This window comes from Diabrotica virgifera, chromosome 9 (assembly GCF_917563875.1).
Source record: "Diabrotica virgifera virgifera chromosome 9, PGI_DIABVI_V3a".
Lineage (NCBI taxonomy): Eukaryota > Metazoa > Arthropoda > Insecta > Coleoptera > Chrysomelidae > Diabrotica > Diabrotica virgifera.
The window spans coordinates 179,449,176-179,462,394 of NC_065451.1; the positions used below are offsets into that span (position 1 = coordinate 179,449,176).

Here is a 13,219-nt window from a genome sequence, read left to right on the forward strand (position 1 = left end):
TTTTGTACAATTTTGAGTACTTTAATTTTTTTCATAAAATCAATATTTAAGGTAGTACGTAAAAGTGCAAGCGTAAGATCTGATTGATTTTATAGCAATTGTTTTTGTTCAATATCTCCGCCATTTTTAACTTGTCGACAAAAAGTGTAAGGACTGAAATTGTTGCAATTACGATATACTACAATTTTTTGAAAGAACCAGTGGCGGGTCTACGAGGGGGATGGGAAAATTCCCCCCAACAGGGTCCAAAATAAGAAAATATTCTTGAAATATAAAAATATATTAGCTAATATGAAACTTAAAATATTGACAGACAAATTCAACCAATAAAACCCGCTAGTTAATAAAATTAAGTGAACTTAATGCCAGGGCCGTAAGTACGATGTTGGGGGCCCCGTGGCAAACGTGATCTGGGGGCCGCCTACCGGTGGCTCTCGGGGGGTTTACCCTCCAAAGGAAGGCTGGGGGGGGGGGGGCAAACCCACCATCTCTCATCTGGAAAACGTTTTAAGAAGTTGATTGCTTCGTTTTGAAAGTCTTGTTCGTTTGCATTCAAAATAAAATCACGTTTAATGATTCGGTATGAATCATTCCTTGAAAGCGAGACTAGCTGATGGCATAATCTCTCGATCATTGAGTTACTCTAAATCATGACTTGGGATCTTGAAGTCTTTCATCTTCGCATAGTTCATCGATTTGTTTTTTCGTCTTCTGCATTATTTTTGGAGCGAACCCTACTACTGGTATTCCCCAACGTTGACACATATTTGAAGCCACTTAAAAGGTTTCAAATTGTCCTCTCATTTCAGTTAGTTTTAAGAAGAGGCTCTCTTCAAGTAAACTGTAAGCTGTTAAAAGGTTCAAATATTTTGATTGCAGTGTTTTAGAGACGATGTTGAAGGTTTCAAGGATTTTATTTTGCACAACTAGTAACAAAACAAATTTGAATGATTCTAATTTTTTTTCAGTTGTGCTGCTTCGTCTCTTTCATTTCTTTTGTTACTTGTCAGAACTAGACTTGAAAGGCACTTCAAAACATCGCAAAATCTATGTTTCAATGTATTGACTGCAGCAAATCTTCCAGCCCAGCGTGCTGGATTGAGATATTTTAGAGTCATTTTTGAGGAATATCTTTGAGATTGGTATGAGGACTTCAGTGCCTCCTAACGAGCGATACTGTTCGTTGGGAGTTGGAAAAATATGAAGATATAAAGGTTTATTTAGAGAAAATGCAGGAAGAGGTAAACCAGATTGCTGGGAAAATACAGAAAATTAAAAAGGTGGAAGAAAAATTCGAGAATGCGTTAAAATTCGATATGGAAAAAGTCGAAGAAAAATTGAAGGAGATAGGAAAATGTCAAAAAGGGGGAGACCGTCGGGAAGTAATTGTTGTAACTGTAATGAGAGCAGAATCCAATTTGGCGGGGATATTAGAAAACGACATCCGGTACCTTTCACTAAAATTTTAAAAAACAAATTACAACATATGCAGAACTTTGAAAACTGCAAAGAAATTATAAGAAGCCATTTAAAAGACGGAGCTGCTTTGTGGTTCGAAAGCAAAGAAAATGAGGTGACTTCATGGAGAGATTTTGAGACAAAATTTTTTATAATGGTGCAGGTAAAGCAAGTTAAAATCGACAATTGAAGTTGTTAGAATTAATATGCCGTGTACTTATACAATCGAACAACTCGACGTAGAACTTGACTGAAAGCACTTTGAAACGTTTATTTGACCTCGTTACAATATATGCACGGCCAACCAAACGGGGGCCCCCTTGGGCTGGGGCCCCGGGGCACAGCCCCGGTTGCCCCAATGGTAGTTACGGCCCTGCTTAATGCCTCTAAGTTATTATTTATGTATTTTATGTGCTTATTTTGGTTGGTGTTTCATTGGAAGTTTCAAAAATTGTATAAAATATAATTCTCTTTATTTTTGCTTATGTACAAGATGTTGCTTATGTTATAATTATACAAGAATTACTTCCCCTCCGCTTCCACTATTTTTCCCTTAACTTGGAAAATATTGATCGCATAAAAAAATTGTGCAAATTAATTTTAAGAAATTGCATGCCAAACAATTTTCGTTCCTGTCGGTTTTGTCGAAAAGTTGAAACTGGCGGAGATATTAAGCAACAACAGTTCTCCTTTAAAATCAATATGGCGGCTAATGCAACCGCGGAATTCAGTCTCAATTTTAAATTTACAATACTATTGATCTCCCCTAAAAGAATAGAATTATATAATTTGGGGCAGCTCGGAAACAAGATTCAATTCAGTAATTATGATCCCCCCATCACTATTTACTATTTTAACTCGGAAAATATCAACCGCATGAAAAGAAATATTAAAAAGAAATTGTGGGAAATCATATTTGGAACAATTTTAGCTGAAAATGGCGTAGATACTGAACAAAAACAATTGCTATAAAATCTATCGGGTCTTGATTATATTACGCTTGCGCCATTACCGCATACGTACTACCTTAAATTAATTTTAGCAAAAAAAATGAAGGAGATCAAAATTGTGTAGAATCTTATTTTCTCTATTTTTGTATAGGTGCATTTTTGTCGTAAAACTAATAATAAACGAGATAATTCAATCAGTATGCTCTTACTGTCACTATTTTCCGCCAAAACTCGGAAAATATCGACCGCACGAAAAAATTCTAAAAATAGAAAATATACAAAATCGTATTTTCAACAATTTTAATTCGCATACTTTTTGTCGAAAAGTTGAAAATGGCGGAGATATTGAGCAAAAACGGATCTCGTTTAAAATCAAGATGGCGGCTAACGCAACAGCGGAATTCAGTCGAGATTTTAAACTTACACTACTATTAACCCCCCCTAAAGACAAGAAAAATAAAATTTGGTGCAGCTCCTAATGCAAGGTTATACCTGTTATTCGTCTAACCCGACTGGACTATAGCATATCTATATTCGCCTACTACTTCGTCATATTTTCCTTTCCTAACATTCGCAGTGAAAGCAAAATAATAATTAATAAATTTGGTAAAATACTAAAATGGCTTTTATGTACTTCAGATACTTAATAATTTCAGCAATCCTTTTCGGTATTTGTTTTGTTTTTAGGTTGTTAATCTCGATACAGGAAAAACTTGCGGACCGAATGAAGGAGGCGAGCTCAGAATTAAATCAGAGTTTCTTATGAATGGCTATCACAATCAAGATACCTCAGATTCTTTCGATAGTAAGGGGTGGCTGAAAACAGGTGATATCGTTACCTATGACGAGGATGGTTGTTTTTATGTCAAAAACAGAATAAAAGAAATGATAAGGTACAAAGGCTGGCAAATTGCACCTGCTATGCTAGAACAAGTACGTATTAAATATCTTAAGGTGCTTTTATCTTTTGACTAGTCTCAATTTTGAGATACTTATACATAAGGAGTACGATCGTTTATTCAATACTGAATTAAGTTAACTCTAAAGTGGTTGGTAAACTCTAAAGACCAAAAATTGAAGACGTTTCGTTTACTAATCAGTAAACGTCGTCAGTTAGTGCTCGTGGTAACAAACAAATAAATGTGTAACAAAAAACAGTTACATAATATATGCAAAAAGCAAAAAACTAACAGAGGGCCAAGAATCAACACATCAATGATATTAATTAAATTAAAGAATTTTATAATTTAGTTTAGGTAACATAGTTTGAATTAATTATAGTATGCAATTATAAAAGAAAGAAACTTGTTACCAAAAAAATGCAATACATGGGTATAACCAGAATGATCCTAAGGGGGAGGGGTTACAACTACTGGATGGTCTCTGGGGATAAGGAATAGTAATGGTGTTAAGCGTATAGAGCTCAAAGTATAACCAAATGGGGGGAGGGTTAAAACCGCCAAACCCCCTGGTTACGCCTATGCTGCAATGCCCTTCAAGGTTTAAAGTAAACTACAATGCAGCCTGTCAGATAGTGATCTTCAAGTTGGTAACGATTGAAAAGTGACATTTGAATCCAAATGTTACTTTTCAATCACAAATCAAGATGTTTTGCTGAAGATGGGGAAGGAATGTGAAGTCATAAAAACAATAAAAACGAGAAAACTGGAATGTCTAGGCCACATAATGAGAGGCGAAAAGTACTCCCTGCTCAGGCTCATAATCCAAGGAAAAATCTCGGGGAAAAGAAATGTGGGACATAGAAGGATTTCCTGGTCGCGAAATTTAAGGGATTGGTACGGGTACAGTTCAATACAATTGTTCAGAGCTGCAGCCAAAAAAGTTAAAATTGCTGTGATGGTAGCCAACCTACGATAGGAGACGGTACTGTAAGAAGAAGATTTGAATCCGCTATGTAAGTAAGGCGGTAATTTAAAAAAAAGTATGAATATACCAACATGTTACTCAAGTTTATGTACGTAAGTGAAATCAATATTTGTATGCGAAGACTTCATACACCAACTAACTTCCAAGATGGATCTCAGTTTTACAAAACAAATGAGGACAAACATTGTTTCAGTACATCGACTGGGTTAGAGCCTTCATACAGCTACTAACGATTTGAAAAATAACCCACAGTGTTAATCTGAGGTTCCTACACCAAACAAGTTATAAAAAAATATGTTATATGCACTATTTGTTTAATTATTTCATTATTAACTTATTTAATCAAAATAACTGGAATTCACTTATGGAAAATACTGAAAGTTAAAGCAGATTATGAATGCAAAAGTACAATCTAATTCTGCAAAATCAAAGCATGGTAAAGGCTATAGCGGGATAAAATGGTCAAAAATGCCCCCGCACCGATCAGCCCCGCTACTTATGTTTTCGATAAAGGATATAAAATTATGCCCTCATGCAAATTTTTAGCTTCCCAGAGGTCCTAAAACGTAAAATTTTACTTTAAAAATTCTGAAAAAATTCAAGAGGTTGTATGTTTTGAATACAAAACAACCTGATTTTTTTCAGATTTTTGTAATGAAAAATGAGCCCAAGAAAATTTTTTGAAATTTTCAAAAAAATTTTAGGTTATGTTAATATCATTTGGCCAACTTTTAAATATTATTTTTTGTGTACTTTTTGCCGTTCTTTTAAATGGCATCGGCAGAATTTTTAATATCTGAGCGGAAAGAACGAAAAAATCGAAAAAGCCGTTTTTGGCTGTCTCGAGATGCATCTCGGGACAGCCAATTTTAGGATTTAGGATCCTGACTACAACAACTGAAAAAAAAACTAAAATTGTGAATTTTGTCATAAAATTTGGTATGTGGGGCTATAATAATATTTGGAACAACTTTTCCAAATAACTTTTATCGATATCTGTAACGCGAAGCAAATCGAAAATTCACCCTCTTTGTAGTAGGCTCCTTTTAAAATTTAAAGTTCAGTTGACTATTTTAAAAATTGTGAACCATATGACTGTGCAAAATTTCAAATCTTTATATATTTTTGTAGCCGAAACATAGGGGTGTCTTCATCTTAAATGCGACACACTGTATCTTATCAATTTGATAATTTATTGGAACTAATATAGTCGTATTTTTTATAGATTCAAAATATTCAATCAAGGTACTGACTAATTCACTAATTTTATCATAAAAAGTTCAAATTGATTTCATTGAAGTATTGAACCAATTATTAATGTGTATTAATAATTAATGTGTATTAATAAATAATGTTTATATAATTATGTGTAATAATACAGAGTGAGTTTTATGTATGGAGACCCTCAATTATCTCGGAAATGGCTTGTACGATTTTTATGGATTGTGGTGGGTTGGTGTTTTCTAATGTGGCCGATATTATAGTAATACTTACATTGTTGTCAGATCTTCCGTTTTTCTGAAAATCTAATTAACTTTCTTATTTCAAATAGAACACCCTCTATATTTTTTGCGTTTTGAAGTCCTTAAGAAATACTGGTTATTTTCCATGTTATATTCCCTATACCTAAAGGCCATAATTTCAGAGTTATTGCTACATTTATTTAAAAGAAACTTTTTAAACAAATTATAAAAATCAATTTTTTCGGCCTGCGTAGACATTATTTTACGGTCTTTGGACAAATGGGAACAAAAAAGTACTCCTGTAATTTTTCTATAAAGTTAATCGTTTTCGAGTTATAAATAATTTAAAACTGAAAAGAAATCGAATAAGAATAATTACGATTTTCAAGGTTAAAAAACACAAATCAAAAATATTATTTTTGAAACTGCCAAGTATAGAAATTTAAGCTAAAGCCTTATTTTATCAGTTAGCAATAAGTAATTTGAGCTAGTTTCATTCTAAAATATTGTTTTTTAGTTGTTAATGCAGCCCGATCGCCCTTCCTCTCATATGCGCTTCATTAACATTTATTAAAAAGCAATGTTTTAGAATAAAATGAGCCAAAAAATTTTATAGCGAGCCCCTGGAAGCAGGGTATTGGGTACTCCGCAGTTTCAAAAATAATGTTTTTTATTTGTGTTTTTGAACCTTGAAAATCGTCATTATTCGATTTTTTTCAGTTTTAAATTGTTTATAACTCGAAAACGATTAACTTTAGAGAAAAATTACAAAACACCTATTTTTGTTCCCAATGATCCAAAGAACCTAAAATAATGTCTACACTGGCCGAAAAAATTGATTTTTAAAATTTCTTTAATTATTTTTTAAATAAATGTAGCAATAACTCCAAAACTATGGCATTTAGGTATATATAACATAAAAAATAATCAGTATATCTTAAGGACTTCGAAACGTAAAAAATTAGATAGATTTCCAGAAAAACAGAAAATCTGACAACAATGTAATTGTCACTGTAACATCGGCTGCATTAGAAAACCCCTACCCACCAAAACCTATGAAAAACGTGCAAGTCTTTTCCGAGATACTTGAGGGTTTTTATACATAAAACTCACACTATTATAAATATTATAATAATTATAATAATATTATATTAATACGCATTAATTGGTTGAATATTTCAATGCAGTCAATTTGAACTTTTTATGATAAAATTAGTGAATTAGTCAATATTTTCATTGTATATTTTGAATCTATAAAGAATACGACTATATAAATTATCGAATTGATAAGATACAGTGTGTCGCATTTAAGATGAAGACACCCCTAAGTTTCGGCTATGAAAATATAATATATAGATTTGAAATTTTGCACAGTCATACAGGTTGATGGTTCACAATTTTTAAAAGAGTCAACTGAACTTTAAGTTTTAAACGCGGCCTACTGCGAATCCACAAACATGTTTCACTAAAAATTGAGGCATTCTATCACCGACATTCACCGAGTATCTCTATCCTTCTTTCAAAAACGCGAATACGATCTTCTGTCTCTTACAAACTGAAAAATTATTGAAAAATAGATGCTTCGATAGGTGCTGCCCCAGTCAATTCATCGCAAACTTAACTGTTAGCCTGTAGTTTCCTGTTTTATTTCGTTTGCCGTTTTACCCTCCAATACCTTAATCAATGGCGTTACAGATATCGATAAAAGATATTTGGAAAAGTTGTTCCAAATATTATTATAACCCCACATACCAAATTTTATGATAAAATTCACAATTTTAGTTTTTTTTTCAGTTGTTGTAGTCAGGATCCTAAATCCTAAAATTGGCTGTCCCGAGATGCATCTCGAGACAGCAAAAACGGTTTTCTCGATTTTTTCGTTCTTTCCGCTCAGATATTAAACATTTCGCCTCTGCTATTTAAAAGAACGGCAAAAAGTGTATAAAAAAAATACTATTTAAAAGTTGGCCAAATCGTATTATCATAACCTAAAATTTTTTTGAAAATTTCAAAAAAATTTTATGTACTCATTTTTCATTACAAAAATCTGAAAAAATTCAGGTTGTTTTGTAGTCAAAAGATACAACCTCTTAAATTTTTTCAGATTTTTTAAAGTAAAATTGCGCTCACAAAAAAATAAAACCTTAAAATTCTTCTTTTCTCAATTTAAGACGTTTTAGAACCTCTGGGAAGCTAAAAATTTGCATGAGGGCATAATTTTATATCCTTTATCGAAAACATAAGTAGCGGGGCTGATCGGTGCGGGGGCATTTTTGACCACCTTATCCCGCTATAGCCTTTGATTCAAGTTACAAATTTAACGTAAGTTCTCTTATTTAATGCGTTAAGGTGTTTCAGTATGTAACATATTTCCAAAAATTGCTTTTTGGTATAATTACTTTTATTGCAAAGGATCTTAACTCCATTAGAGCAACCTTATGTGTAGAAATAATCGCATGTTGAGCGAAGGCACAACAGTGTTTCGATAAATTAATGCCACTTCAGTGAGAGGTTATTCTACCTTTGAGTGAGAGGCCAATCTGACCGATATAGCATGAGTACCGCTCAGCACAAGGTATAAGATATAATATAACATTCTCTATTCCAAAGGGAACAACAAATTTCTAACTGTTTTAGCGTTTTAAAGTTTGAAATTAGTTCGCTTGTTCTCCATTCTTCCAGTATTTTATAATTATTATAGAATAGATTTATTTGATCCAAGTAAAAAGAAGTATCAAAAAGGGAATAATATAGATTGTTGTTGTATTCTGCGCTTCTAACCATTAACAAAACACGGCTCTTATATTTTTTATACCAAACGAACTTTGGCGTCCGCTTTATTTACTAGTGGTAGGGGAGCCCAAGCGGGGATTTTTGCAGTTACTCGAGCGCGTCAGATTAGCATATGGGGAGAAACCTTATACCCTGAAAATGTACCTCTACCATATATTGGCTCTTAATGCAGGGGAGTTCGTTAAGGGGGGGTCGAAAAAAGAATATATCCTTAGAAAAACACGAAATCGTCAGATTAAGATAAGGTAAGTTAAGTACATGTAAAACAGTGTAGGTATATTTCAAAAATCTGAGGATTTGAGCGGGACGTAAGGAAATGGGTGAGTCCCAAAGTTTCACAAGAAAAAAGCGAATATTTCGCGAAATGAATGACAGATCGAACAACTAAAAATACGTGCTCAATATTTTTCCAAAACCTATCGAATGATGCCAAACACGACTTCGCACGGAGAGGGGTGGGGGGGGGGGGTAAATTTAAAATTTTAAATGCGAATCCCGCGATAGTTCGCGAAATGAACATCAGATCGAATAACTGAAAAATACACTTACTCAATATTTTTGAAAAATCACGGAGGTGGGGTCCAAAATTTGGGGTTTATACCAGATTTGGATTCGTTACGCAAAAATAAGCAAGACGAAGCAAGTTTTCAATCCTAATAGCAAATGAATAATATTGAAAAATATTAAAAATCACTAAAAGATTTTTAAATTGAAAACTTATTGGTACATTTTCATGGTAACACCTCCAAGACTTCTATAATTTGCAAGTCATATGGATGCTGCAGTGAAGACGAGAGGGAAGGAATTCTACACTTTGCAATTCACATCCCCCGTCTGCAGCCGGCCAAATTCCAACTGAAAGATGCACCTGGTTACTCTACGGAGTAATACGAAAATAAAATAAAAATGTGTACCATTTTTATTCGGTTGCGATGCGAAGGCAAACCAATCTTACTTTTTAATTAGATTACGGAGTGCAGTCCAGTTCCTTTAACCTAGATTTTCTGCTCTTATTGGAGCTTCATCAGAAGAAACGTAGGCACTGTTCTCCATAATCCAACTAAATTGCATCGAGAAGTTTTCCCACACATCGCAACCAAACGGATGATAATAGGTGGCTAGCGCCATCTGGCAATTGAAAGACGAAGCAACTTTTATTCGAGACATTTTTCGAATTATGGATAGATGGCGCTATAATCTAAATAAACCATTGTAGGAAATGGAAAATTAAATTAAAAATTGAAAGTCCCCACTAAAATGGAAAACTTTACTTAACTTTTTTTGGTTTTAGGAGCTACTCTTCACAACTCAATAGGTCCCCATAACACTCGAGTGACTGCACATTTAGCATACTTTGCTCCCTTACCATAGTATTTGCATTTAAATAGTTTTAACATTGAGTGCTTAATATGCCTGTAGTATTACTTTTTAAGTTTCTGGATGTTGTTAATATATTTTTTCTGCAGCCGTCCCGAAAATAAAACTTTCGGTATGATTTATTAAATCGAAAGTACCATTTTATACAACTCGTACCGAAAGTAGCAACTTTCGGGACTAATTTTTTCATTTTCGGGACGCTTTTTTACTTTCGGGAGGATTTTGGGTAGCTAGGTAACGGGTTTGATAATAACATCAACTTTGAATTTTATTATGACAACGCTTGTCATTTAAGATTCGTCTGTATATTCAAATTAATATCTCAAAAAATAGTAAAAGTACTGACACGTCTAACATTAATTTCAATACTGCCAGTATTGTTAATATTCCTAACAATATCAATGTAAATAATTGTTATAATTGTGTTATTAATATTCATAAGTAAATTTTTCTAATGTTGAATTTACGAGAGTAACTTTAAAGTGTTTAATAAAAGTTTATAAATAAAGTTTATCCATATTATCATTTTAACAAAAAAAAAACGGCTGCAGAAAAAATAGTGTACCTAACACGTTCCAAAAGTGATTTTACGAGATTCGCAGGATTCCAGGACTCGCCTACGGATCGTCCTGGAAGCTTCCTACTGGTCTCGTAAAATACAACTTTCGGAACTTGTTATGTAAATTACTAATGTAAAGTTTCTAATTCAAAACCAAAATAATATTAGCCCAGTCGGGATACCATTTGACCTTGCATTAGGAGCTGCCCCAAATGTTATTTTTCTAATCTTTAGGGGGTCAATAGTAGTATAAATTTAAAATCTCGACTGAATTTGACCGTTGCGTTAGCAGCCATCTTGATTTTAAACGAGAACCGTTTTTGCTCAATATCTCCGCCATTTTCAACTTTTTGACAAAAAATATACAAACTGAAATTTTTGAAAATGCGATTTTCTATAATTTCGTTTATTATAATTTTTTTCGTGTGGTCCATATTTTCCGAGTTATGAGGAGAAACAGTGACAGTTAAAGCATAATTATTGATTTATTGAATTACCTCGTTTATTATTACTTTTACAACAAATTTTAACCTATACAAAAATGAAGAGAATTAAGTTTTGTACAATTTTAATCTTTTTCATTTTTTTGAAAAAATCAATATTTAAGGTAGTACGTATGCGGTAAAGGCGCGAACGTATGACCCGATTGATTTTAAAGCAATGGTTTTTGTTCAATATCTTCCCCATTTTCAACTTTTCGACAAAAAGTGTAAGGACTGAAATTGTTGCAAATACGATTTACTACAATTTTTTGAGAGAACCAGTGGCGGGTCTAAGACGGAGTGGGGAATGGGAAAATTCCCCCCAACGGGTTCCAGAATTAAAAAAAAATTGTTGAAATATTAAAATATGTTAGCTGACATGAGACTTAATTATCGACAGACAAATTCAACCAATAAAACCCGCTAGTTAATAAAATTAAGTAAACTTAATGCATATAAGTTATTATTTATGTCTTTTATGTATTTAGTTTGGTTGGTGTTCCATTGGAAGTTTCAAAAATTGTATAAAATATAATTCTCTTTATTTTTGTTTATGTACAATTATGTCAAAAAGTTAATAATAAATGAGACAATTCAATAATTATGCTTCCCCTCCGCTTCCACTATTTTCCTCCTTAACTCGGAGAATATTGATCGCATAAAAAAAAATGTGGAAAAGAAATTGTAGGAAATTGCGTTTCCAACAATTTTAGTTCCAACCATTTTTGTCGAAAAGTTGAAAATGGCGGAGATATTAAGCAACAACGGTTCTCCTTTAAAATCAATCTGGCGGCTAATGCAACCGCGGAAATCAGTCGAGATTTTAAATTTACACTACTATTGATCTCTCCTAAAGGATAGAATTATAAAATTTGGAGCAGCTCAGAAAAAAGATTCAATTCAGTAATTATGCTCCCTCCACCACTTTTTACTATTTTCCCACTTAACTCGGAAAATGTCAATCGCATGAAAAAAAATGGTAATAAAGAAATTGTAGGAAATCATATTTGGAACAATTTAAGTTGAAAATGGTGTAGATATTGAACAAAACAATTGCTACAAAATCAATCAGGTCTTACGCTCGCGCCATTATCGCATACATACTACCTTAAATAATAACTTTAGCAAAAAAAATTAAAGAAACTAAAATTGTGTAGAATTCAATTCTCTCTATTTTTATATAGGAACATTTTTGTCGTAAAACTAACAATAAACGAGAAATTCAATAATTACGCTATATTTATATATAACTTTCATTATTTTCCGCTATAACTCGGAAAATATCGATGGCACTAAAAATTGTAACAATAGAAATGATAGAAAATTACATTTTTAGCAATTTTGGTTGTTATACTTTTTGTCGAAAAGTTGAAAATGGCGGAGATATTGAGCCAAAACGGTTCTCGTTTAAAATCAAGATGGCGGCTAATGCAATGGCGGTATTCAGTCGAGATTTTAAATTTACACTACGATTGACTCCCCCCTAAAGATTAAAAAAATAAAATTTGGGGCAGTTCCTAATGCAAGGTTAGGCCTGTTATTTGTCTAACCCGACTGGACTATATATATATAAATTAATATTATATTGTAAACTCAATTTTTTTAACAAATTTCTTCTAAAATGTTAATTTTGTATATAATCTCTGCCATTTTTTTAGCTTATTATGACCCATCCGTCAGTTGATCAAGTCGTAATAATAGGGATACCTCATGGTGTAGATGGCGACCATCCTATGGCTGTAATTGTCCCAAAAAAATCTTCAACGGCACCTATAAGCGAAGAAGATATCATCAAATTCGTAGAGGAAAGAGTAGAGGAAAAAGTGTCAGATACAATGAGGCTTACAGCAGGTGTTAAGTTTGTTAGTTCTATTCCTATGACTCCTTCGGGAAAAATAAGAAGAAGGGAGGTGAAGAAAATGGTTTTAGACGGGGATCTTTAACAATATTTTAATTTTTTGTAGTTTTGTGTTATTTAATATTATTACTAATATTAATTACCTAAATTAAGGAACCAAAATCTTGTGGTGTTTGATTATTTTCCTGCAAATCCCTAAGAAAGATAATACGGTCATTTTTAAGATGAATATGAAACTACCTATGTATATCTTTGTGGAATGTTTTCATTGATATATTTTTTTAGAAGGGATTAAAGTATAAGACTACAGTCTTTAGTCTACAGATAGTGGATATACCATCCACACATAACAACGATTGACGGCACAATAAACCTTATTTTAATGGGTGATT

At 32.8% G+C, this 13,219-nt stretch overlaps 1 protein-coding gene across 4 annotated transcripts in view; it reads left to right on the forward strand.

The window, feature by feature from the left end:
- Nucleotides 1-12,990, forward strand: part of LOC126892159 (uncharacterized) — a 138,275-nt gene extending 125,285 nt beyond the window's left edge. For all 4 annotated transcript variants that reach the window (XM_050661630.1, XM_050661629.1, XM_050661628.1 and 1 more), the window contains 2 exons: nt 3,096-3,341; nt 12,628-12,990. In XM_050661630.1, the coding sequence (XP_050517587.1) occupies nt 3,096-3,341; nt 12,628-12,912 (531 nt within the window). In that variant the 3' untranslated portion in view covers nt 12,913-12,990. The remainder of the gene's footprint in view (nt 1-3,095; nt 3,342-12,627) is intronic.
- The last annotated feature ends 229 nt before the right edge of the window (nt 12,991-13,219 follow it).